This window comes from Aquarana catesbeiana, linkage group LG07, assembly GCF_042186555.1.
Source record: "Aquarana catesbeiana isolate 2022-GZ linkage group LG07, ASM4218655v1, whole genome shotgun sequence".
Taxonomy (NCBI): domain Eukaryota; kingdom Metazoa; phylum Chordata; class Amphibia; order Anura; family Ranidae; genus Aquarana; species Aquarana catesbeiana.
The window spans coordinates 287,645,212-287,671,383 of NC_133330.1; the positions used below are offsets into that span (position 1 = coordinate 287,645,212).

At 44.2% G+C, this 26,172-nt stretch overlaps 1 protein-coding gene across 2 annotated transcripts in view; it reads left to right on the top strand.

The window, feature by feature from the left end:
* The first annotated feature begins 3,352 nt into the window (after positions 1 to 3,352).
* DHCR24 (24-dehydrocholesterol reductase) overlaps positions 3,353 to 26,172 on the top strand; it is a 40,880-nt gene continuing 18,060 nt past the window's right edge. The window contains exons 1-4 of one of the 2 annotated variants that reach the window (XM_073593455.1): positions 3,353 to 3,471; positions 12,921 to 13,170; positions 20,478 to 20,633; positions 25,977 to 26,082. In XM_073593455.1, coding sequence (XP_073449556.1) covers positions 12,940 to 13,170; positions 20,478 to 20,633; positions 25,977 to 26,082 — 493 coding nt within the window. In that variant the 5' untranslated portion in view covers positions 3,353 to 3,471; positions 12,921 to 12,939. The remainder of the gene's footprint in view (positions 3,472 to 12,920; positions 13,171 to 20,477; positions 20,634 to 25,976; positions 26,083 to 26,172) is intronic. The other variant, XM_073593456.1, reaches the window with a different exon arrangement.

Sequence of the window (26,172 nt, forward strand, 5' to 3'; positions counted from 1 at the left end):
TCACCAATGCAAAGACCAGGATTGTCAGGACAGGAGGGACAATAATAGCGGGTGTCACGCCTATATCCGCACTTGCTGCAGACACAACATCTTTTTTGGGGGGGTTCGCTGGGTAGGGGTACTCGGGAGGACATAAAGAAAATGCCTCTCATGCAGCCGACTGCATTTGGTTGGGGATGTGAATGGGGGAAGTACGGGCGCTGCAGAAGCGGTGGGTTCCCAATTAGGATTGGCGAATGCAGCAGGAAGGGCACTATGGGCACGACGGGCCTGTGTTTGTCTTTTTGGTGGCAGCGGGACACTACTTGTGCTTGCCACCTGACCAGCTTGAACTGCACTTATGGGACTCGCCATATCACCAAGTGTTACTGCAGTGCTGGTTTGACTACGACCGGGGTGTACTAGGCCGCTGGTGCTTGCCAGTTCACCAAAACGCTACAAAAAAACCTGTTAGCGATCGCAGGGATCAGGCCTGACTCTGCGAACGCTGCAGTTATGCGTTTAGTGTTTTGTAAGTGTCAGTGATCGATCGATACTGCACTTGGGTGGGCTGGGCTGGGCCGGGCGGAGGGGCAAAACGCAGGTGCTAGCAGGTATCTGGGCTGATCCCGCTAACACTGCATTTGTGGGAACCCTAAACTGCTGGGGACGCTAGTATAGATCTGATCGGATCAGATATTGATCCGTTCAGATACTATACCACTAAGGGAGGTGTACGGTGTGTGCGTGGGTGTTAGCGGTACTGGCGCTAACCTGACGCTGCCTGGGGCTGGTGCTTGCCAGTTCACCAAAACGCTACCAAAAAAACTGTTAGCGATCGCAGGGATCAGGCCTGACTCTGTGAACGCTGCAGTTATGCGTTTAGTGTTTTGTAAGTGACAGTGATCGATCGATACTGCACTTGGGTGGGCTGGGCCGGGCGGAGGGGCAAAACGCAGGTGCTAGCAGGTATCTGGGCTGATCCCGCTAACACTGCGTGTTTGGGAACCCTAAACTGCTGGGGACACTAGTATAGATCTGATCGGATCAGATATTGATCCGTACAGATACTATACCACTAAGGAAGGCGTATGCTGCGTGCGTGGGTGTTAGCGGTACTGGCGCTAATCTGACGCTGCCTGGGGCGACGCATATCACCGCCGGGCGATCAGGGGGCTAAACCTTTATTCGGTAATAAACGGCGGGTGCCCTGACACTATAAAAAATAAACGAACGAACCAGCGTCACCCGTAACGGTTATACGGTGATCAGTGGTGAAAGGGTTAACTAGGGGCAATCAAGGGGTTAAAACATTTATTAGATAGTATATGGGGGTCCCTGTCGCTATAAAACGCTGACGGCGAACCTAAATATTTACGTCCCTAACTAGCGTCACCAGCGACACTAATACAGCGATCAGAAAAATGATCGCTTAGTGACACTGGTGACAGGGGGTGATCAAGGGGTTAAAACTTTATTAGGGGGGGTTAGGGGGGTATCCTAGACCTAAAGGGGGGTAATACTCATTGCCCTAACACTGTAACTGTCACAAACTGACACCATGCAGTAATCAGAAAAAAAAAAAAAAATACTGCTTGCTGTCAGTTTGTGACAGGGGGGGGGGGTGATTGGGGGGGGATCGGGGGGCGATCAGGGGGGGGATTGGGGGTGTAAAGTATGCCTGGCATGTTCTACTGTGTGTGTGTGTGTGTGTTGTGCACTCACATGTCTTCTCTCCTCGGCGCTGGGACGGAAACTGCCAAGCCGAGAAGAGATGACATCACATCCTCTGCCTGTGTGAAACTACACACAGGCAGGGGAGGATTCCGATTGGCTGGGAGCGATCGCGAGGGGGGGGGCCACGATCGGATGGTCTCCCCCTCGCCTCCCGACGCTCCCAGTCAAATGCCGACCGCCGCTGGCACCGGGGGGGGGTGTCCGATCGGACCCCCCGCCCGCGGGAGGCAGATCACGTATGGGTACGTGATTCTGCCTGCCCGTGCCATTCTGCCGCCGTATATGTGCGTTAGGCGGTCGGCAAGTGGTTAAGTTGTTGCTTCACAATGAGATCCCAAATGCGAGGCTATCAGGGTGTCAGGTGAAGTTCAATATTTTGTTAGTAATGTTATTTGGCTCCAGCCCAATTTAATTTCTCTATATAGTAGGATGTCCAATGAGTATAAAACAAGTGGAATTTGGGTGAACCAAGATGGTTTTCATATAGGAATAGCTTGGCTTCTTATTTGGAATTTCCCATTGAAATACATAGGTGACAGGTTTGGTGCCATATTTTATGATTTCCGTCACTTGGCTCGGGCCAAATTGAACTTTCCTATATAGTAGGATTCCCAATGAGTATAAAACAAGTGGAATTTGGGTGAGCCAAGATGGATTTCATATAGGAATATCTTGGTTTCTTATTCAAAATTTCCCATTGAAATGCATGGCTGTCATGGTGCCACGTTTGGTGTCATATTTTAGGATTTCTATCACTTGGCTCGGGCCAAATTGAACTTTAACTAATAGTAGGATGCCCAATGAGTATAAAACATGTAGAATTTGGGTGAGCCAAGATGGTTTTCAGATATTTATTCAGAATTACCCCTTTAAATACATGGCATTTAGGGAGATAGAATTGTTCTAAAAGTTCACAATTTTATTATAAACATTGCAGATGATTGTTTAGTAAATAATCACTTTTGTGAATAAAGATCCAACCTGAATAAGAAGATAACTTCAGCTTCATATCAGTTTCTGCATTCATAGCTGTACTGATCTTGAATTATATATTGATGAATAAATTGTCATTATCAGGACCACTGAGTGCAAAAACAGAACTAAGAGCAGCACATATTGCTGTTCACTGGCTGCCATGATACTGATTGTCTAATGCTTGTGATGACACTGACTGTATACAGGTTGGTGACTCCTGTCCTCTGCTAATAATGACCTTGTACTGCCAATTGGCTTCTCTCTCATTGCAATGTAGAAGTGGACATGGGGTGTACAGTGCATTCTAACATGAGAGTCTCCATGTATTTCTATAGGACGTGTAGTATGAGGAGCCAGCCTCCTGATCGGGAGTATTATATATATGAGCTCATCACACTCTATCATTTTGAAACTCTAAACAAAAAACTGAGAACCTCATGAGTCTCGCGAGACAATGGCTCTGCTCCCCTTGCTGCTGAGCTTTCAGTCACCAAGACAACCAGCCTGCCCCGCCCTCCCTACAAGACGATTGGAGCTTTTCCCCAAAGTGCCGCTTTCCACCTGTGTTCCGATGCTGGCCTCCGCTTCTGATTGGTCCGCTCCCGCAAACTTGCCATCTGAGCTCAGCTTGATCGCCCTGCGCGAAAGCCAATGGTAGAGCGGGGTGGGAGGGGTGATGTGGCTGGGGGTGGGACTTAGTTTGACAGCGAGGAGTAGTGTAACACGAGAGGACGGCGACACCAGGTAGGTGAGTGGGAACGCTGCCGGCTGCGGAGTCAGGTAAGTGGCCGCCTCTTGTCTCATCATGATCACTGTATTGTGTATAGATTATAGAGTGCAGGATAGAGCATTGTCCGGGGCTGGGGGGAGAGGACTGAACAGAAACCTGCCTGTAATTCCCAATGGCAGAACCATTCCCAGCACTGATTATAGAATGGCACGGAAATCATCTAAATCCAGCAATCAGGGATAAATCCTTCTCATTGGTCAGCCTGTAGTAACCCATTTGCTCCCACAGTAATGTTTGCACTTATTATTATTAGTATTATAGAGGATTTATATAGTGTCACCACATGTTAAAAAATAATAATTTTAGGTCTGCAGATTACATGACCCCCCCCCCCCACCGAACATGATATATTTTCTGAACGCAGACACCCTAAAGAATAAAATAGCGGTTGTTCCAGTGTTTTACTTAAAGTGGTTGTAAACCCTTTTTGTTGACTTTTATCCATAGGTAAGCCTAGGATAAGGCTTACCTATATAGGTAGTGGAAATATCTCCTAAACGTGCGCCGTTTAGGAGATATCCACTTGTAGTGCGCCAATGTCATCATCGGCACATGCGCCGTGAAGAAACGGAACACCGTGCCACATCTTCCCCCAGCGTGTGCCGTGACTGACGGCTCCCGCACGCATTAGACTCCGGCCAGTTACAGAGTCCGTGACCCCGGAAAGAGGAGGGGCAAAGATGGACGCAGCCTCCTCAGGGGACAGCACGGGCTTCGTTTGCAGGTAAGTAAGGATGAGCTCCGGCGTGTTCGCATGGCGCACGTGCCGAGCCCGCCAGGAAGTCGGCACGGCGCAGCGCTAATCACAGGCAGGGAGACATTTCCCGATCTCTGCAGCCGCACATCGGGAAATGTCTCACTGCTTGTGATTAGCGCTGCGCCGTGCCGACTTCCTGGCGGGCTCGGCACGTGCGCCATGCGAACACGCCGGAGCTCATCCCTACAGGTAAGTGTCGTATAATGGGCTAGTATGCAATGCATACTAGCCCATTATGCTTTTGATTTGCAGGCCTTGCGGGGAGCAAAAGAGGAAGTAAAACCCATCAGGGATTACTTCCTCTTTAACGCAATATTAGCACAACAGTTTTCAAAATTTCCAAAAAAATACACTGAAGTGCTCCTGTGCTTGCAGGATGGGGAAATAAGTCCTGCAAGCAGCATCTTGGGAGCAGTGTAACGCCTTGCCCATTAAAATGAATGGGCAGCGCTGACGAAGCGCCTTCAAAGCGGTTCGGCAGCGCCGCAACATGGTCACTATTTACCCCTTCGGCCGATAGCGGGGGTTAAAAGCGCACCGCTAGCAGCTGAAAAGCGCTGCTATTGCGGCGGTTAATCCCCGCTTTACTGCTAACTCCCGCACTGCCCCAGTGTGAAAGGGGTCTTAAGGGGTCTCACACATATGCGATGCGGAAACCAGTGCGATTCCTCTGCATGTTCCCATATCACATCTTATTCGCAGTTCAGTTCACACTGCCCTCTGTGAACCGCTGCAGGTGTCAATATAAAGTTAATGACGCCCCCAAATCGGTTCGTAGATCTCAGTGCGAACTGTGAAGTTGGACAGGAATTAGATCGCATGGGTGTGAACACCAATGGGATCCGATTCCAGTGCGAACCAAAAAAAGGGTCCTGCACCATTTTGATCCGAATGCGATGCAAATTTCAGCCATACAATCTGTCTGTGTTCGCACCGGTGTGAGACTAGCTTTAAGCCCCTAGATTGTAAGCTCTAAGGGCCCTTTTACACTGGGGCGGTTTGCAGGCGCTATTGCGCTAATAATAGCGCCTGCAAACTGACCCGAAACAGCCGCTGGCTAGCAGGATCTTCGGAGCGGTGAAGGAGCGGAGTGTATACCGCTCCTTCACCGCTCCTGCCCATTGAAATCAATGGGACAGCGCGGCTATACCGCCGGCAAAGCGCCTCTGCAGAGGCGCTTTGCGGTGGTTTTTAACCCTTTCTTGGCCGTTAGCAGGGGGTAAAACCGCCCCGATAGCGGCAGAATACCGACGGTAAAGCGCCGGTTACAATAGCGGCGCTTTACCGCCGCCGCCCCCGCCCCAGTGTGAAAGGGCCCTAGCGAGCAGGGCCCTCTCATTCCTTCTGTATTGAATTGTATTGTAACTGTAATGTCTGCCCTAACATTGTAAAGTGCTGTGCAAACTGTTGGTGCTCTATAAATCCTGTATAATAATTCTAATAATGTCATCAGTATAGAGATAACTGTAAATAAAGGCCGTAGAATGATTGCAGTGACTCCGGTGTGCACAGTGATGTGTAGTATGTGTAGTGCAGTCAATGTTTTTTGTGTGTAGGCACCCCAACGTGTGCATTTACGTTTGAATGTGGGGGTGAGGGGTAATAAAATTTGGGGGGGATTTTAAATGCTTGAGTGTAACTTTAGCTTTACACTTTTAATAACTCAACTTTTTTTTTTTTTTTTTTCATCACATAGGGCGTAAAAAGTCCCCCATGTGATGCATTTTGGTGACAGGTACTTCCGTACTGGCTGGGGAAAGTGACACGGGTGCCTAGAAGGGATGTTTTACCCCTCGCTTCTGGGTCAGTAACAGGAGGGGGAGATCAGCAAACAGACATTCGCTGTTCTCCTTCCCCTTTACCCAACACCGTCTGCCACGCCGGTCCCTGGTGAGCGTGTGGAGCCCGGGAAACGTGGCAGAGAAGTGAACAGAGCGTGTGAAAGCAAGACATTGGCTGCAGAGCCACCGGCTTGCATCCATCTGACAGACAACAGTCGCCTGTCAGAGTTGGGCTCCATTCACACTTGGACATCAAAGTCGCATGACAAGTTGCAGACCATTCTTTTTCAGTGGCACCCATTCAAATCAGTGCGACTTAAAGTCGCAGCAACTTTGAAATAGCGCCTGCTGCACTAGTTTGATGCAAATTTTGATGCAACTTTGATACAGACAGTGTAAAATCTGGATCAAAGTTGTGCTCCAACATTGCACTGGAAATCCTGCAAGTGTAAATGGAGCCTTACATACACTCCCAGCAGCTGGAGTGTGTAAAACCCCCTAATGTCACTGATGTACATCGGTGAGAGGAAATGGGTTAAAGCCAGGAAAAAAAAAAAGTGAATGTATTGCAGCTTACCAGTCCTTAGATGTGGTGGCCGCATTTGGTTTCTTTATTTTCATCTGGTGATCTTCCCAGGTACACACATCCTGTCCTAGGGTGACAACACTGACTGTACTGTATCTATGGAGAAGTAATGTTGTCACTCTGAGAAACTCTCCCTTTCCTCCTCTCTGTAACATAGGGGTGAGCTGTTCTGTAGCTCACAGAGGAGGACTGGGCAAGACCCATAGCAGTGCTCAACCACTTGCCGACCAGCCACCGTCTTTATACGGCAGCAGGTCGGAACGTTCCCGCAAATCACCCTACCTGTACGTCGGCTCCTTTAAGAGCCATAGCAGGCACGCCCGCTGCACTGCGGCGAGGGGGACCTGATGCACATGGCCGCGATGTTCACCGGCCGCCCGCGGTCTCAGGAAAGAGAGCCAGAACGGGGATCTGTCAATGTAAACAGACAGATCCTCATTCTGACAGGGGAGGAGAGAGAGATGTGCTGTTCCTAGTGATTAGGAACAGCGATCTCTCTCCTCCTCCGGTCAGTCCCATCCCCCCACCATTAGAAAAACCTCCCCAAGGAACACATTTAACCCCTTGATCGCCCCCTGGTGTTAACTCCCTCCCTGCCAGTGACGTTTACACAGTAATCAGTGCATTTTTATAGCACTGATCGCGGTATAAATGTCACTGGTCCCTAAAATGTGTCAAAAGTGTCCGATCTGTCTGCTGCAATGTCACAGTCCCACTAAATTGCAGATCACCACCATTACTAGTAAACAAGTAAATAATAAAATTGCCATAAATCTATTCCCTATTTTGTTAATGCTATAACTTTTGCGCAAATCAATCAATATACACTTATTGCGATTTTGTTTTTGTTTTTTTTTGTTCTTTTTATCAAAAACCTGTGGAAGAATACATATCGGGCCAAACTGAGGAAGAAATTTTGTTTTTTTTAATTTTTTTGGGGATATTTATTATAAAACTGAGGCAATCTGCGCTATCCCTAAAACCCTACAATGATATTATACACATAATATTTGCAAACAAATCCTGACAAACAAATCCTAATAAAAAATTCTGACACAAAAATGCTGCAACCAAAAAAAACTCGAATATCCAGTTCTGTCAGATAGTGAAATAGATTCAGGTACGCTACTGATGCCAGAAACTACAATGATTAAAAATTCACCTTCAATCCAAGGTCCATATTATTTCAGTGAATAAATTAAATATGCAAATTTTGTGCAGTCCCAATAAATGAACATTTAAATAGGGTCCTGAAAAATCAATCAAAACGTATGTGTTTTCTGTGTAAGTAGTCCTTCTTTAAGCTAGTGGAATTTCATTTCCTTTGGTGCCTGAACAATCCAAAAAGTGGAAAAAGAATGGGGGGCGCTTACCAGATATGCTGGACCCCTATTACGGGGGTCTTCAGAGCTTCACAAATGCCGGAAATGCAGGCAGGAACAGCGGATTTCTCTCGCTGACTTGGGTCCGCCTTGGGTCCTTCTTGAGCCCTGGGATTGCCATATCCTAAGCTGTGCCTCTGTGCAATCACTCGTAGCATATAAGGAGAGGTCAAAAAATAAAAACTGCAGAAGTCATCAAATACCACCAAAAGAAAGCTCTGTTTGTGGGAAATTTTGTTTGGGTACAACGTCGCACGACCGTGCAATTGTCAGTTGAAGCTACGCAGTGCCATATCGCAAAAAATGACCCCGGTCATTAAGGGGGCAAATCCTTTCGGGGCTTTAGTGGTTAAAGTGGAATTAAATTACACAACTTTTTTTTTTTGTTTTGTTTTGTTTTTTTAAATGGGCCCCCAGGAGCTGTTAGCCATAATGTGACAGTAAACACGGCATTGTAACACATTATGGTAGACTAACCGCCAAACTATCGCCATTTTTGCGCTGGTTATGGGCGCCTTCATCTTCTCCTGGCCTTTCTGAGTTCATGCTGTTCAGCCACTTGATTGGCTGGGCCGCAATAATGTCCACCCACTATGCATGCGCATGCGAGGCTCAGTGTACATTACTGCTGACCGGCAGAGAAAAGCATTTTTTCCACTTTAAAATGACAGTGCAGAAGACAGAACTGGATTTCTGGCAGATTCAACAGATAGACACTTGCAGAGATTGAACAGATATAACAAAACATTTTCAATGATATTTTTAACTGCCCAAGAGGGAGCCTGATAGAAGTTCATTGTCGGTGTTAAATGGTTTGTCTTAACCCTCTAACTGCCACTTTTGCTGGATGGCTTGGCCTTTTAACGTTAAAAAAAATAACACTTACTTGCTAGATCAGCAGGTGAAAATAAAGGGGGGAAAAAAAGAAAACAAATGCTATAGGTAAGGACTGTTAAACTGCAATATTATAAATGCTTGTTTTTGGGTTCAGTAGCACTTTAAAGTGGACCTGTCAGTAATTCATCATGTCTGCATGAATAAATTCCTGACATAGGTGATAGTAGTTAAAGCTGGATTTAAGGTATGGCAATTTTTATATAGTTACATGGGTTCAGGTTAAGATCCTGCAAGAATAGGAAATGAGGGGAGATCTCTTGAACAGGGACAAAGACATGGATTCAATTCTTGCAAGAAAAACACCCAAGCTCAACTGCTTATACCTTTAATTGTAGATGCTGGAGACCAGTGCACAAGCTGGGTGGTCCACCTCCCCATATAGTACCATAGTAGAAAAAAAGACGGCCACACGGTACACTCCTCTTGTCACTCTTTATTGGCTATATGCAGGGAACACAGTATATTAAATACTAACGCGTTTCGGCTATTGCAGCCTTCCTCACTGCTATGTGTTCCCTGTATATAGCCAATAAAGAGTGACAAGAGGAGTGTACCATGTGGCCAGCTTTTTTTCCTACTCTGGATTAAACTCTGGCAGAGGTTCTAAACCCTTCCCTGCTCCAGCTAAAGTGAAAAAAAATAAAAAATGACTGGAGTTCCACTTTAAGATTTATGGGTAGAGCCATGCTGTACCTGTCCCTGACATCCATGACATTGGCCCCCTTTCACATTGTACTCTTTACATTCCCCCCCTTTACATTGTACTCACTACGTTTGCCCCCCCCCCTTTGCATTGTACTCATTACATTTGCCCCCCCCCCTTACATTGTACTCATTACATTTGCCCCCCTTCACATTGTTCTTATTACACTTGGCCCCCTTTCATATAGGTGTCACCCAACCTAATTATTTTAAATTGATTATGTAAAATAAAAACCTGTTTTATACTGTATATTTTTCTATGGCAGGGGTGCAAAAGCTCTAGCCCACAGTACGGGATGGCAGGTCGGCAAGCCCAGATCGCAGGTTCTCGATCCGCCATCCTAGAGTATCATTGTTCTGAAAATAGCCGGCGCTAGAGGAAAGCACGGCTGTGAAGGGAGCAGAGCCGCATACGCCGATGCTACCTGTAATGTGCCGGTGTTCTGTCAAATAGTGCCCTCTATGGAAAAAATGCCTGCTCCTGCCTGCGCATGCGCAGTACGAAACGGCACAACATCTGATTTTCCTAACGGCATTTGTGACGGCACATGCGCAGCGCATCGGAGTCCAGCGCCGAGGGACAGAATTATTCTCAGATTCTGCCTCGCACTTGCGGGGCGTGTTCAGTGTTGAATAACGCTGTCCCTTTACAGCCCGTCCTTTGGCGCTTCTCGGCTGTTGTCTCTTATGCACTGCGCGTGCGCCGTCACAAGAGCTGATCGGGAAATCCGCCGTTGGGCCATTCCGTACTGCGCAGGCTGGAGCGGGCATTTTTCGATAGAGGGCACTATTCGGCAGAACACCGGCGCCTGTCACAGGCGGAGTGATACCATTTGCACTCTGCCTGGGACAGCAACAGCCAGTAATACCTGTAGCAAAGGAGATTCCTGAATGTAAGATTATTATTAAATGTCTATTTTTATTTATATATATATATATATATATATATATATATATATATATATATATATATATATATATATATATATATATAATATATATATATATATATATATATATATATAAAATTAGGCATATCTCTTCTGCAGTGGTTACTGTGGTGCTCCTGCGGGTTACCTGCACTGAGCCATAGACTTCTGTTATTACCTGTAGGTTTGGTGCTCTTTCAGAAAGTGCACTACGTCTGCAGGATATAATAGAAGTTTCTTGCTAACCCACAGGAAAGCCAGGTAAACCGCAGTGCATCAGTGTGAAAGCATTCCTAGTCCCTTTTCACATGATCAGTCCGATCGGGTCCACCTGTCCGTTTTTCAGACGGACTCAATCGGACCCTCCATTCACCTCAGCAGCAGATGTAAAAGAGTTTGTGTCTGTTTATACCCGCCTACCTCCAATCTGATTTGCTAAAAACAAAAAAAAAAACAAAAACAGACGGGGATCCGTCCCCTTCCATCTGGGCGGATCAGATTGGAGGGCCCATAGAGTAGAGTGGGATGTGTCTGTGTCCGCTCTGCATATGATCAGTGAAAAATGTAGTGCTAACAAAATACAAAACAATAAACATTGTACAATATATCAAGCATTGTGTGTAAATAATAAAAACTTTGGGATAAAAATCAATCTCAAATATAATGAATATAAAACAAAACATGTATATAATGAGTAGAAACACAGGTGAGAAAGTCCCAAAGGTAAAACAATCCTATGGCAAACATATATGGAGTCCACCAAGAAAAGTTGTTGCTCAGAAGTGGGGTACAAAGGCCTCAGCAGGCATGTAGAATAGTGTGTCCTCCACCCGAGATAAGGGGTATACACTCTCTTACCGGAAATAGTGGACTCGAATGTCAGCGACAATGAGTCAATCAAGCTAGGATAGCCCGATCAGCAGATTTCCAAAACGATCAAGGGAATCCAAAGAGCTCCAAGAAGGTATCCAGGGAATTGTCCAGGTAACCGTGAGGCTGGAACTCGGATGTTAAGCAGCCAGACTGGAAAGCCAAAAACTGATTACAAGATCACATTGTTCAGTCATCAAAAAGTTCACATTCTTCACTTCTCTTAAAAGTGGTAGTGGCTAGTTCCTACCCAGTAGAAGGACCCTGGTTTTGGAAATCTGCTGATCGGGCTATCCTCGCTTGATTGACTCGTCGCTGACATTCGAGTCCACTATTTCCGGTAAGAGTGTATACCCCTTATCTCAGGTGGAGGACACACTATCCCTGATGCTCTACATGCCTGAGGAGGCCTTTGTACCCCACTTCTGAGCAACAACTTTTCGTGGTGGACTCCATATATGTTTACCATAGGATTGTTTCACCTTTGGGACTTTCTCACCTGTGTTTCTACTCATTATATACATGTTCTGTTTTATATTCATTATATTTGAGATTGATTTTTAGCTCAAAGTTTTTATTAACACACAATACTTGATGTATTGTTCAATGTTTATTGTTTTATATTTTTAGCGCTACATTTTTCACTAATCTTTTGCAGTGAATTTTTGCCACATTCTTATGTAGCAGCTGTTCATTTTTCTTCCCTAATTGAGTTAGTGCAGTAATATCCCCTATCCACATTTTCTGCTCTGTATATGAAGAGTGGACATGGACCTGTCATCTGTCTGCCCACTCCGCTCATGGTGGCCCACGAATGGTTACCAAGTCGCTTAAATGGCCCTTGCTCTTCAAAAGGTTGGGCTCCCCAAGTCTATGGGTTGTATCTTTTAAAAGTCTGTTTTTTCTTCGTTCATAAGGATTTTTTGTGTATTTGCGGAGTTGGTACTCTTTGTGCCACTATATGTATTTCATATACTAAATCATATGTGTAGAGCAGCCTTTTTCAACCTTATGTTCCTTATATTGGTGGTCAGTGGGAAGAATGGTCCTTACGTTGGTGGTCAAAGGAAAGAACGCTTTATGTTCAATAATGACCCTTTCAGATAGCTAAACAAAATCATTGGTGCCTTGCTGCTGGCTTTGGTGCTGATCTCATAGCTATGCAGGCACCACCAAACGGGAGGTCAATCAGCCACAGCTCAAGGAAGGTAGAATCTAAACTTTTACGTGGCCCTCACACATCTCAGGAAACAGAAAATAGTGGTATTTTCTGTTTGGCCCGTTTACTGTACATTCAGTATTAAGTAGGGTTACTCTAAACTGCAGCAAGTCATAACAGCCAATCAAAACACATTACCCAATGGTCTGACCACTGAAAACTCAAATCCTATTGGCTGCTTTAGGCTACAGCATGCTGCCTTATTAAATAAGCTTGCAACCGTCAGTAGAAAAGTGGGACTATGATGCATAATTTGCTGTTTTGAACTAAACTGTATTACCAGAAAATATTTAATTACTATTATTTCATGTTTTAGGTCTACCTTCCTCGAAGAAATGGATTTGCTGTTATATCTGACTGGCTTGCTGGTCCTTTTTCTACTGTGGATTAAAGCAAAGGGCTTTGAGTATGTCATAGTCCACCATCGATGGATCTTTGTGTGCCTCTTCCTTCTTCCTCTGTCTGTTGTCTTTGATCTGTATTATTATGTCAGAGCCTGGCTGGTGTTTAAGATGTGCAGCGCTCCAAAGCTCCATGATCGGCGGGTAAAGGAGATTCAAGAACAGGTGAGATGTTTTGATTTCTTGCTGTTCATTCTAGAGGTGCACCGAAATTTCGGCTGCCGAAAATTATCGGGCAAAAACATTCGGCCGAATGAAAAAAACAGCCGATACTGAAAGGGGCGTGGTCCGCCCCGGGTGCCGCCTATTGCGTGAGTTTCATCCTGGCGCGCCCAGTCCTCCTCTCCCTCCTTCTTCCTCCTCTCCTCCCTCCTCCTCTCCTCGCCGCGATCTCCGTGTGTCATGAAGCTGCATTGCCCAGCCTTAGTAACAGTGTCCTGCCTCTTGTGATAGACGGCACACTGATCCAATGGTGGGACGTTGAATCAGCGTGACGTGATTAAAGGAGATAGAATATTGTTACTGTGGCCCGAGCAATTCAAATCCAGCTCCGTGAGGCACGGGATCGCCGCTGATGTGGGCACAGGCAGGCTGCATATGATGGGCACTGGTGGGGCTGCTGGGAACTGGCAAGCTGCATATGTCGGGTACTGGTGGGCTGCATATGACAGGCAGTGGTGAGGTTGCTGGGCACTGGCAGGCTGCATATGATGGGCACTGGCAGGCTGCATATGACGGGCACTTGTGGGGCTTCTGGGCACTGGCGAGGCTGCATGTGACGGGCACTGGCGAGGCTGCATGTGACGGGCACTGGCGAGGCTGCATGTGACGGGCACTGGCGAGGCTGCATGTGACGGGCACTGGCAAGGCTGCATGTGACGGGCACTGGCGAGGCTGCATGTGACGGGCACTGGCGAGGCTGCATGTGACGGGCACTGGCGAGGCTGCATATGATGGGCACTGGCGAGGCTGCATGTGTGACGGGCACTGGCGAGGCTGCATGTGTGACGGGCACTGGCGAGGCTGCATGTGTGACGGGCACTGGCGAGGCTGCATGTGTGACGGGCACTGGCGAGGCTGCATGTGTGACGGGCACTGGCGAGGCTGCATGTGTGACGGGCACTGGTGAGGCTGCTGGGCACAGGCACTAGTGAGGCTGGTGGGCACAGGTAGGCTGCATGTAACAGGCATTGGTGAGGCTGCATGTGACAGGCACTGGTGAGGCTGCATTGATCTCTTGTATCATGTCTGCTAGAGGTGCACCGAATGGAAATTTTGCTAATACTATTAGCAGTGTGTTTAAGTTTATGTAAGAGATTGCAGACATGATACAAGGGATAGTCAGAGACTGCAGACTGCATTTTTCTTGACCTTTCTTGCACTAAAGGTGCCAATAATGGCCAACAATAAATTCATATTAATGTAATCTGATGATATTAAAACGTTGAATATAATACAATTATATATAAAAATATAAATATAATCTGATTTTTTTTTGATTGTTATCAAATTTATTTTAATAAAATGCTTTTGGAGTAAAAATCTATCTAAAGATAGTTTTTCTATTTAAGATACAGTAATAATTTAGTTTATTCAGCATGACATTGAGCTTAGTTATGTAGCATGAGGCTGTATTACATTTTTGGTAAACTCATTCAATGAATCCAAGCTCTACAAGATAACTACGAGATAACATGCACTACATTGATGCATTCACACAATTTCACAGTAACCATGAGATTAAACACAATTCAGGAATATTTCTTTATCCCGTTGTTTTGCAAATCTATGTACATTACAAACGGTATGATTGAATCGGTTCTGATATCGCTGTTTTACTAACCTGACAGCTTATTATTCTAAATAGGAAAACTTCATTTTGTTTGCAAATATGAAAGATTCTAACTACTAGCAAGAATAAGTCCTTACATTTAAAGAGCACCTGTCATTTCAGATCCATCATGGCAGCTCCACCTGCTCCCGCCACGTCCCTCACCTTGTTGTGTCACTGCCGCATCACCAGCTGTCCCATTAAAGTGAATGGGACTGTCGGGGAGTCAACAGTGGGTTAGAGGAGGAGCGGCTACGGGACAGAGATGACAGTCGCTCTTTAAAAATTATGATTTAAACCAAGTTGATTTAAATAAAGCCTTTTTACTAGTGATTTCGATCGTGATTTAAATCGACTTGATTTAAATAAAATCCACCCTGGTTTTCGGGCATATGCTCCTAAGGGCAGAAAAAACTCCCCACCAAACTCGCATTTTTGAGAGGAGCTTTCAAGCAGAAAAGATGGCTGAGTGCATAAAAATCCAAAAAAAGTGCGAAAATGAACAAAAAAAAAAAAAGATGAACTGAGGGGAGGGTTTGTGAAAAAAAAAAAAAAAAAAACGCTTTTGCTCAAAAAAGCTCAAAGGAGCGCAATAAATAAACGTGCAGAAGAGCACAAAAAAGTACAAGCTTCTTCAAGCTGAAAAAAAAAAAGCGCAAGTGCCTGTAAAAGCATTTGTTTTGAGCGGCAGTGTGCATGAGCCCTTATACAGCACTTAGCTTTATAAATGTGCATTTTTTTTAAAGGACTGGTATGGCCGTGGTAGAGCCATATCACTGCTGTATAACTGGATCCTTGAGTTTCAGCATCACCAGACATATAAGTATGTGTATGGCTGCTCAGTTAGCACTGTAGTCAATATATAAACTTGTGCAGAAGATGCCAGTGATGAACACTAAACTTCGGTTCATAGTTTGTTCAGAGTTCACAGTGCTTGCTTGTGTACAGAACTGACATTTCAGTACATAGTTATATGAACTCTGTATATTGCTGTGTCAGCTGCTTTTATCCTGACTGATAAACAAACCTTAAAAAATATCTAAAGGCAAAACTTTTTTCTTTCTATTCTTGGATAGAGTGGAGAGGGATCAGAACATCTGTCAGGTCTTTATTTGCTGTCTGTGTCCGTTAGGGATATTCTCCTTCCCTATTTGTGGTCCTTATCGCAGAGAGTGAAAGAAAATGTAAAAATTTGCGTTGTTACCAAAATAGTAATAGAGGGAAAATCTTCCAATGGGGATACTAGTTCAGGAGACCCAGGGATTCCCATATATTTGAAGGATCTCCTCTCACTTCCTATTCTAGTTATGGAACAGGAAGTGAAGGGAAATCGCCCTAATAGGACTAGATGGCAAAATAAAACTGACAGGGGTTATAACCCTCTCTTACGCTATCCAAAAAAAGCAAACAGTATGTAGTTAACCACTTAAGCCCCGGACCATTTGGCTGGCCAAAGACCAGAGCACATTTTGCGATTCGGCATTGCGTCGCTTTAACTGACAATTGCGCGGTCGTGCGACGTGGCTCCCAAAAATTGATGTCCTTTTTTCCCCACAAATAGAGCTTTCTTTTGGTGGTATTTGATCACCTCTGCGTTTTTTATTTTTTGCGCTATAAACAAAAAGAGTGACAATTTTGAAAATAATTTTTTTACTTTTTGCTATAATAAATATCCCCAAAAAATATATATAAAAAAAAAATTTTTTTCTTCAGTTTAGGCTGATGCCTATTATTCTACATATTTTTGGTAAAAATTATCGCAATAAGTGTTTATTGATTGGTTTGCGCAAAAGTTATAGCGTCTACAAAATACGGGTTAGTTTTATGGCATTTTTATTAATTATTTTTTACTAGTAATGGTGACAATCTTTTTTATCGTGACTGTGACATTATGGCGGACACATCGGACAATTTTGACACATTTTTGGGACCATTGTCATTTATACAGCGATCAGTGCTATAAAAATGCATTGATTACTGTAAAAATGACACTGGCAGTGAAGGGGTTAACCACTAGGGGGCTAGGGAGGGGTTAAGTGTGTCCTAGGGAGTGATTCTAACGGTGAGGGGGAGGGGCTGTGTGTGACACATCACTGATGACTGCTCCCGATCACAGGGAGTAGAGATCACTGTCACTAGGCAGGATGGGGAGATGCTTGTTTACATTAGCATCTCTCCATTCTTCAGCTCAGTGAGACGATCGCGGGTATCCCCACGGACATCGAGTCCGTGGGACATGCGATCCTACTCACGGAGCTCGCGGCAGGGCCGCGCATGCCGCCGGCGGAGCGTATGCGACCACACGGCGGAAAATTCAAAGGGACGTACCTGTATGCCCATTTGCCCAGCCATGCCATTCTGCCGACGTAAATGTACATGCGGGGATCGGCAAGTGGTTAATAGAACATAGAAAATTGCGATAGGTGTCAAAGTTCTATACTCTATTTAAAAAAGGCCCATAAGTAATTGGCCATAAAAGGGGTATGGGGGGTCCGGGTACTGCCCTGGGGGACATGTGCAGTGGGGAAAATATTTATTCGATCCCCTGCAGATTCTGTTAGTTTGCCCACTTACAAAGAAATGAAGGGTCTATAATTTTTATCATAGGTGTATTTTAAATGATGGAGACAGAATATCAACCAAAAATCCAGAAAAAACACACAATACAAATGTTATAAATTGAGTTGCAGTTCAGTGAGTAAAAAAGGTATTTGATCCCCAAGCAAAACATACTTGGTGGAGAAACCCTTGTTGGGAAGCACAGAGGTAAGATGTTTCTTGTGGTTGGTGACCAGGTTTACACGCATCTCAGGAGGGATTTTGGTCCACTTTTCTTTACATTTTCTCTATGGACTTATTATTTTTTGAATTATATGATTGATATAATGAGGATGCAAAAGCACAACACACTTAAAGTGGAACTTCCGTCATTTTTTTCATCTTTTCATCTATTAAATCTTCTGCACTACTTGTTTTAACTTTGGATAGTAAAACATTTTTTTCTGCCAGTAAATGCCTTATACAGCCCACTTCCTGTTTCTTGTTTGGTAAAAAGCCTAGGCTTATAACATCAGGCACAGCTCTCTCTCTCACTCTCTCACTCTTGTGAGTTTCCCAGGAAGGGGGGGGGGATGAGTCATAAGAGGGCCAATGAGAGCTGGAGGAAGTGAACAGGCAGCAGTTTCAGCTGCCCACAGTTAAAATGGCTGCAGCCAGACTCAGTGGAGGGAGATTTCTGCAGCATATTTGGAAAGTACAGAATTACAGTAAATATAAAATAATATGCAAAGTGGTTGGAGGGAAGCTTCAGAATGGCAAAGATGTTTTTATTACAAATTTATGTGAGCAGACTGCAGTTCCTCTTTAAGAGGAGTTTTCCTCCGGTATACTTTAAAGGCTTTCTAAACGCAATTTTTTTAAAATAATAAACATCTTATACTCACCTGTTCTGTGCAATGGTATTGAACAGAGCGACTCCGAACCTTCTCTTCTGGGGTCCAGTTGCGTTTGGGCAGGGACAGCAGAGCATTCACTTGAATGGGCTGCTGTACCTGTGGGAAACACAGGGAAAACGTCCTTGAAGTGATTGTAAAGGTTCGTGTTTTTTTTTTTTTTTTTTTTTTTCTTTTTACCAAACATGTTATACTTACCTGCTCTGTGCAAGGGTTTTGCACAGAGCGGCCCCGATCCTCCTTTTCTGGGGTTCCCTGGCGGCACTCCTGGCTCCTCCTCTTCATCGGGTGCCCCCACTGAGAGCAGCATTCCATGAGGGCACTAGTGCGGGCGCGCTCCCAAGTCCTGCGTCCATTGACACAGACAGCATGACTCTGCCCTGCCCCCAACTCCCATTTCACTAGCTTTGATTGACAGCAGTGGGAGCCAATAACTGCTCTATTAATCTATCCAATAAGGAGCTGAAGCTGCTGTGCTCGTCCCTGTCATTGGAACGATCGGGTTAAGGTAAGAAAAAGGGGGACTCTTGGGGGCAGCTGCACCACAGAAGGTTTTTCACCTAAATGCATTTAGGTGAAAAAACACGAGACTTTACAACTCCTTTAAACCTTTTTCCAAAACACACACACAGGGCAGCCGTAGGGAACCACATGGTGCTGGGGCAATATGCAGCTTCCTACACCCCGAAAACGCTCTGCATGTTCAGTTACATGGGGATGCTATTAAAAATTCTTTAAAGCGCCTGCATTTTAGCAGCGGGTGCCTATGCATGTAGTAACTTGTGTGATCTCGCACCCACATATGTGTGAACCTAAACTTGGGGCGGAATGCATATCTGACAGATCAGCAGGTATTTGTACTTGCAGGGTCTTTAACCACTTCAGAACCTCTATGGCCGAAAGATGGCTATAGCCCAGCTCTGTCGTTCCGTGAGGGTGTCCATGGACGTCTTCCCAGAACCACGCCTCCCACGCGCACCTGGTGCGCTCTATGATCACTGTGTTCTTTGGGCACAGCTGATCACAGATTGCGGAAAAGGGCCAATCACAGTGGCCCTTTATCATGTGATCAGCTGTGTCCAATCACAGCTGATCGCATGTAAACAAACTTGCTGGTTATTGGCATCGGTGCAGCCTCATCATTGCCCATCGGTGCAGCCTCATATTTCCAAAATTTTCTCTTTTTTTTTTTTTTTTTTTTTATTTGTCAGTTTAGCAAAAAATAAAAAAACCCAATGGTGATTAAATATCACCAAAGAAAGCTCTATCTGTCTCAAACATGATGAATATGTCATTTAGGTGCAGTGTTGCAAGAATGCGCAATTGTCATTTAAAGTGTGACAGCTCTGAAAATTGGCCTGTTTTTTTGCCATCTGTGCCCTATAGTCACAACAGGAAGTGAGAGAATCCCTGCTTGTCACCAGAACTAGTGTCCCCATGGGACAATCTCTCCTCTATTCCTATTCTTCTGGGAACCCAAACATTTTGGAATTTTCTTTCACTTTCACTCCCGGTGATAAACAGGACAAATAGAGAGGGGGAATTTAGGACACAGACAGCAGTAAAAACCTGACGGGCATTCTAATCTCTCTCCTATCCAAAAGAGAAAAAAAAGTTTTGCCTTTTAGTAGTACTTTAAGCCCTTATTCACTTAGAACGCGGCTTTGAAATCGTGCGACTTTATCTCAAATCGCACGATTTGGAAGCCGCATTTCAGTGCGACTTCGGGTCCGACTTGAAAGACATCTGTGCGGCTCCATGCACAGATGTCTATTGAAGTCTCCAAAAGTAGTGCAGGAACTGCTTTTGCAGAACGGTGCGGCGCCGCAAAGTCGACGTCGCGCCGGTTTGGACCGGTGCGCTTGCCGGCAATAGGCTGCGAATTGTCATGCGATTTGACCTGTCAAACCATATGACAAATCGCTTCAATGTGAACGAGGGCTAAAGGAAAATTGAGTTACTGATCGGACATGCACATGAATGTTTTCTAACCACAATCGTAACAACCCATCCTCTCACCTGGTGCATACTGTTTGGCAACACAGGGCTCTTTTTACACTTAGAAAAAAAAAGAGAGAAAATTATGTAAATATATACTTTTTAATCTTGACAGTACTTTGTATGTACATTTCTGCATTTAAAAATTGTTCAGTAGTAGTGATTTGTGTTTGTTCCTGTTGTTTTTCCAGGTCCGTCAGTGGAAAGCCGATGGAGCAAAGAAGTTCATGTGTACCGGGAGGCCGGGTTGGCTGACCGTATCACTGAGGGTGGGGAAGTACAAGAACACTCACAAGAATATCATGATCAACCTTATGGATATCTTAGAGGTGGACACCAAGAGACAGGTACCACACACTGATGGGGGCGCACGACTCTACTTGGTTTTAAAAACTCTTTTGTTAGGAGTACAAATATTCATACTCTCGTTCGGATCTGGCAAACACCATTTTTTTTTTTTTTGGTGAGCTGCAATGTTAAAGCTGAACTCCGGAAAAAGTAAAAATCTTCCCATGCAGTGTGGCTGCCCCTGCAGTGTAATGCCCTGTACACATGGTCAGTTTTTCTGATGGAAAATGTGTGATAGGACCTTGTTGTCGGAAATTCCGACCGTGTGTAGGCTCCATCACACATTTTCCATCGGATTTTCCGACACACAAAGTTTGAGAGCAGGATATAAAATTTTCCGACAACAAAATCCGTTGTCGGAAATTCCGATCGTGTGTACACAAATCCGACGCACAAAGTGCCACGCATGCTCAGAATAAATAAAGAGATGAAAGCTATTGGCCACTGCCCCGTTTATAGTCCCGACGTACGTGTTTTACGTCACCGCGTTTAGAACGATCGGATTTTCCAACAACTTTGTGTGACCGTGTGTATGCAAGACAAGTTTGAGCCAACATCCGTCGGAAAAAATCCTAGGATTTTGTTGTCGGAATGTCCGAACAAAGTCCGACCGTGTGTACGGGGCATAAGGGTTAAATGCTTCTGGGGGACTGGAAAAAGCAGTTTTACTTACCCGATCCTCCACTCCAGCTCCGCCATGCTGCAAGACCAGTCCCCACGGCCTCTTCTTCCATGTGCTCCGGCAGTTGGAAGGCCTCTGGTGTCATCAAGACCGATGCAGGGACAAAATTCCTGCAGTGGACAATGGGGGTGACAAGCAACAGTCCACTGCTGAAGCATAGGGGAGCACTGTCTGCCAGGAGAGCAGAGGATTGGGGAAGTAAAACTGCTTTTCCCATCCCCTAGACGTAAATGGGCATTTAAAGCTAAACCCTGGGCACAAAAGCCTTTATGCAAAAGGTAACTCTACTTTCGGGGAGAAAAAATATAGCAAATAAAGAAAAAATAATATAGCGTATACAATTGCGATACAAGTCCTATTGTAATTTAACCACTTCAGCCCCGAAAGATTTTGTCCCCTTCCTGACCAGAGCATTTTTGTGTGATTTGGCACTGCGTCGCTTTAACTGACAATTGCGTGGTCGTGCGACGCTGTACCCAAACAAAATTGACGTCCCTTTTTTCCCACAAATAGAGCTTTCTTTTGGTGGTATTTGATCACCTCTGCGGTTTTTATTTTTTGTGCTATAAACAAAAAAAGAGCGACAATTTTGAAAAGCAATATTTTTTACTTTTTGCTATAATAAATATCCCCAAAAAATATATAAAAAAAATCAATTTCTTTCTCAGTTTAGGCCAATACGTATTCTTCTACATATTTTTGGTAAAAATCGCAATAAGCATTTATTGATTGGTTTGTGCTAAAGTTATCACATCTACAAAATAGGGGATAGATTTATGGCATTTTTATTATTAATTTTTTTTTTTTATTAGTAATGACGACGATTTGCGATATTTATTGTGACTGCGACATGGCGGACACATCAGACACTTGACACCATTTTGGGACCATTGTCATTTATACAGCGATCAGTGCTATAAAAATGCACTAAATACTGTGTCAATGACACTGGCAGAGGAGGGGTTAAACACTAGCGGGCGATCAAGGGGTTAAGTGTGTCTTAGGGAGGTGTTCTAATTGTGGGGGGAGGGGCTCCCACTGACAAGACAAGGATAACTGCTCCCGGTGACTGGGAGCAGTAGATCTCTGTCATCTCACTGGGCAGAACAGGGAAATGCCTTGTTTACATCTCTCCGTTCTACCTCTCCACACCGCAGTCGCGGGCCGCCGGCGAACATTGAGTTTGGGCGCGTGCTCATTAGGCGGCAAAATTAAAGGGATGTACAGGTACGCTCATTTGCCTGCCTGTGCCATTCTGCCAACATACATCTGTGTGCGGCGGTTGGCAAGCAGTTAATGTTATTAAAAATGACCTTTCCTTTTCAATCTGCGACCGCTGTAATTTTCTATAAATGCAATATGGCTACCTGGAGTTGTTCTGTACACAGATTGTGTACTGACCACTCCCCAGAAACATCATTTCCTGCTTGTGTGATTGGCTCACCAATTTTCCCAGAAGTCTGCCCTAAGATTCAAGTCAGATTTCAGGCATCCCCTGCAACAAAAATGTAATTTTTGGTGCAATACTTCCAATAGGAACACGTCTAAAGGGATGCAGGTCCAGCAGATTTCCTCATTAGTGCTCTGCAGCTGCCACAGCTGATAGATAATTATGAAATCACTCTCTTTAGACCCACTGAGCACAGAGGCACAGAAAAACAGACATGGATTTCTTCAGAATAACAAAAGTTAGGAATCTGCAACAAAGGTTGTTATAATCCTTGCAATGTACACAGATCAACCAGAGGGGAATGCTTTTTTTTTTTTTTTTTTCCCTCAACAAAAGTGAAGTTGTGCTTTAAAGCGGTTGTATAGTCAAAATGTTAACTTTTACCTACAGGTAAGCCTATAATAAGGTTTACCTGTAGGTAAAAAAAAATCTCCTAAACCTTGCAATGAGCCGCTGACTGCAGCAGTGCATGCGCATAGGGGATTCTCGGCTGAAAACCCAGCAGAAGCCGGACCTTACCGGAAAGAAATCTCCAGCGCGCATGCGCAGAAGTGACAACATCGTGGCTCCAGCCACTCACAGTGCTGGAGCCGCGATACCCGGAAGACACGCCGAGGCAACATGTCAGCAACCTCTGCGTGGACCAGGTAAGATACCGATGCCTCGTTCTAAGGTAAGTATTTCATAATGAGCTAGTATGCGGTGCATACTAGCTCATTATGCCTTTTACCCTACAGGTGTATACAAAAAAAAAAAGTGTCAGCGGGTTTGCTATCGCTTTAAGTATCCACTTCTGGACTGCCCTCTGTATATATACTTCATTACTTTAACGTTATATACCGTGGTTATGGCAGCAGCTAGTTGCCATAACCACAGTATATTTTTAAACAGTGGGCGATCCTCTTTCACATAAAAGTGGTCCCAGCGGGGGATTCGCCATGGGATCACGTTTGTTGGCAGCGGGAGAGGTGCCCCCTCCCTTTTCCCAGTTGTTTCCCCCGCCTACCGGAGTTGTCAGTAAAGGGGGAAATGATCCGATCCCCTAGAGCAGGAAGTTGAATGAGGGCAAGATGGCCCCCACTCTATGCCCTTGGAGGACTGGAGTGACGTCTGACGTCGCTTCCGCTTAACGGCCTTAAAGGGCCAATTTTTAATTTTTTTTTAATTAGCAAATGTAAAATGACTTTTTTTTTTTTTTTTTTTTTTTTTAATTTGCTTTTAAGTGTGAATGTTAAATCCTAAAAGGTCTCTTTGACCCCAGATCTCACAATAAAGTTGACCTGTCCTGCTAATTTCTATTACAAGGGATGTTTACATTTCTTGTAATAGGAATAAAAGTGATCAAAACATTTTTTTTTTAAAGGACAGTGTAAAAATAAAAAGTTAAATAAATAAGAAAAAAGAAAAAAAATGAAAGCGCAGAGCGAGAGCAATAATTCTAGCACTAGCCCTCCTCTGTAACTCTAAACAAGTGACCTATAAATACATTTTAAAGCGTCACCTATGGAGATTTTTAGGTACCATAGTTTGTTGCCATACTACGAGCATGCACAATTTTGAAGCATGACATGTTGGGTATCTTTTTACTTGGTGTAACATCTTTCATATTATACAAAAAAAATGGGCTAACTTTACTGTTTTTTGCTATTTTTTAATTCATGAAAGTGTATTTTTTCCCAAAAAATTGCGTTTGAAACACGGCTGCGCAAATACAGTGTGACATAAAATACTGCAACAACTGCCATTTTATTCTGTAGGGTTTCTGCTAAAAAATATATAGACCGTTTTGGGGTTCTAAGTAATCTTCCAGCAAGAAAATACTAATTTAAACTTGTAAACAACAAATGTCAGAAAAAGGTGTGGTCCTTAACTTGGTATATTACTCAATAGCCTCAAAAGATACAAATCTACCCTCTGTACCAATTGCCTTTGCAAACCCAGATATTACCCTTTAAATGTAGTGGTGACATCATCACTGTGCTGTACATAGCCTGTGCAGACAGCAGAGCTGTGGGAGGGACCCAGCAGGCCCCACCCACTGCAGGCTGCCTGCAGAAAACTACAGGAGGGGGCGGAGACAAGACCAGTCATTCTGCATAAGGAGAGAGAGCAGCAGTGACCGGTCTTTATTACAGGAAACTCTTACATAGAGGCAAAGTTTCAAGTTGGATTACTGCACAGATCTGGAAGAAATATGCAAAGCACACCGAGATTCAAGTAACAATACACATGCTTTTTGGTTTTACACAATATTTGCTGAACCCCCAAGCTCAGCTTTAACCCTTGCCGCATGGGTGCAGCCCCACTGTAACAGGGAATTTTTACTTTTCCCGGAGTTGGGACTTTAGGACTTGCCAGAATGGGATGAGTCCAGGTATAAGGTTAAAACTACTGTCAACATTGTATGTAATGCACCACTTGATTGGTAAGTGGAGGCATCATATACTCTTAATTCTTATTTTTGTTTTATCTTCTGTTCAGGGGGATAAGTGCCCTTGATCTTCTTTATGGTGAAAGTGGTTCACTTTGGAGTACGACATTGGTGTATCTAGGGGGGGGGGGTTAAGTCATTGGTTGTAACTGTGTGTTGGGATGGGTAGCTCCCCTCTTCCCTTTTTTTTTTTTTTTTTTTTTTTTTTTTTTTTTTTTATTTATTTATTTTTTTGTGTGTGTGTTGCCTATTGGTGTAGAGTAGGTTGATAAATGGCAGATAGTATCATTTGGAAATAGGAAGGAGAGATTCACTAGAAACACGTGAGGGGGGAATTATTTTTTTTTTGTCTAGGTAATATATTTGATAAAATGTTTGAGATGGTTATATATACTTGAATATTGTAGGCATGTCAGTAATGGGTATTTTTGTTATTGTATTTAATTGTTGGTGACAGCTTTTTATTATATTGAATCTCAATAAAGAATAAAAAAAAAATAAAATAATATTAAAAAAAAATAAAAAAAGCGCTGTCAATTTATTTTTTACTGCCTGTGTCTCTTTGGGGAGGTTTCCCTTCACTTCCTGTCCCAGAGACACAACAGGAAGTGAGAGGAAATCCCTACAACAAGGTGCTACAGAGTATGCTTCCACAGAAATGAAAAAGCAGCAACTGATGTATGGCTAGTTGCATTGCATATTTGTTCTCTGTATTTTGCTGTTGTCTGTAGTTATCGTAATTGAAATATCTGTGCGTTCTCATCGTGTCTTCTCTGTAGGTTGTTCGCGTGGAACCATTAGTGAACATGGGTCAGGTGACTGCCTTGCTTAATTCTATTGGCTGGACCCTTCCTGTACTGCCAGAACTTGATGACTTGACTGTTGGTAAAAACACAGTTTTTATTTTATTCAGGTCAATCTGTTTAGTAACAACAAACGGAAACAAGGGTGTGTGTGGTGCTACCTAATGAGTAT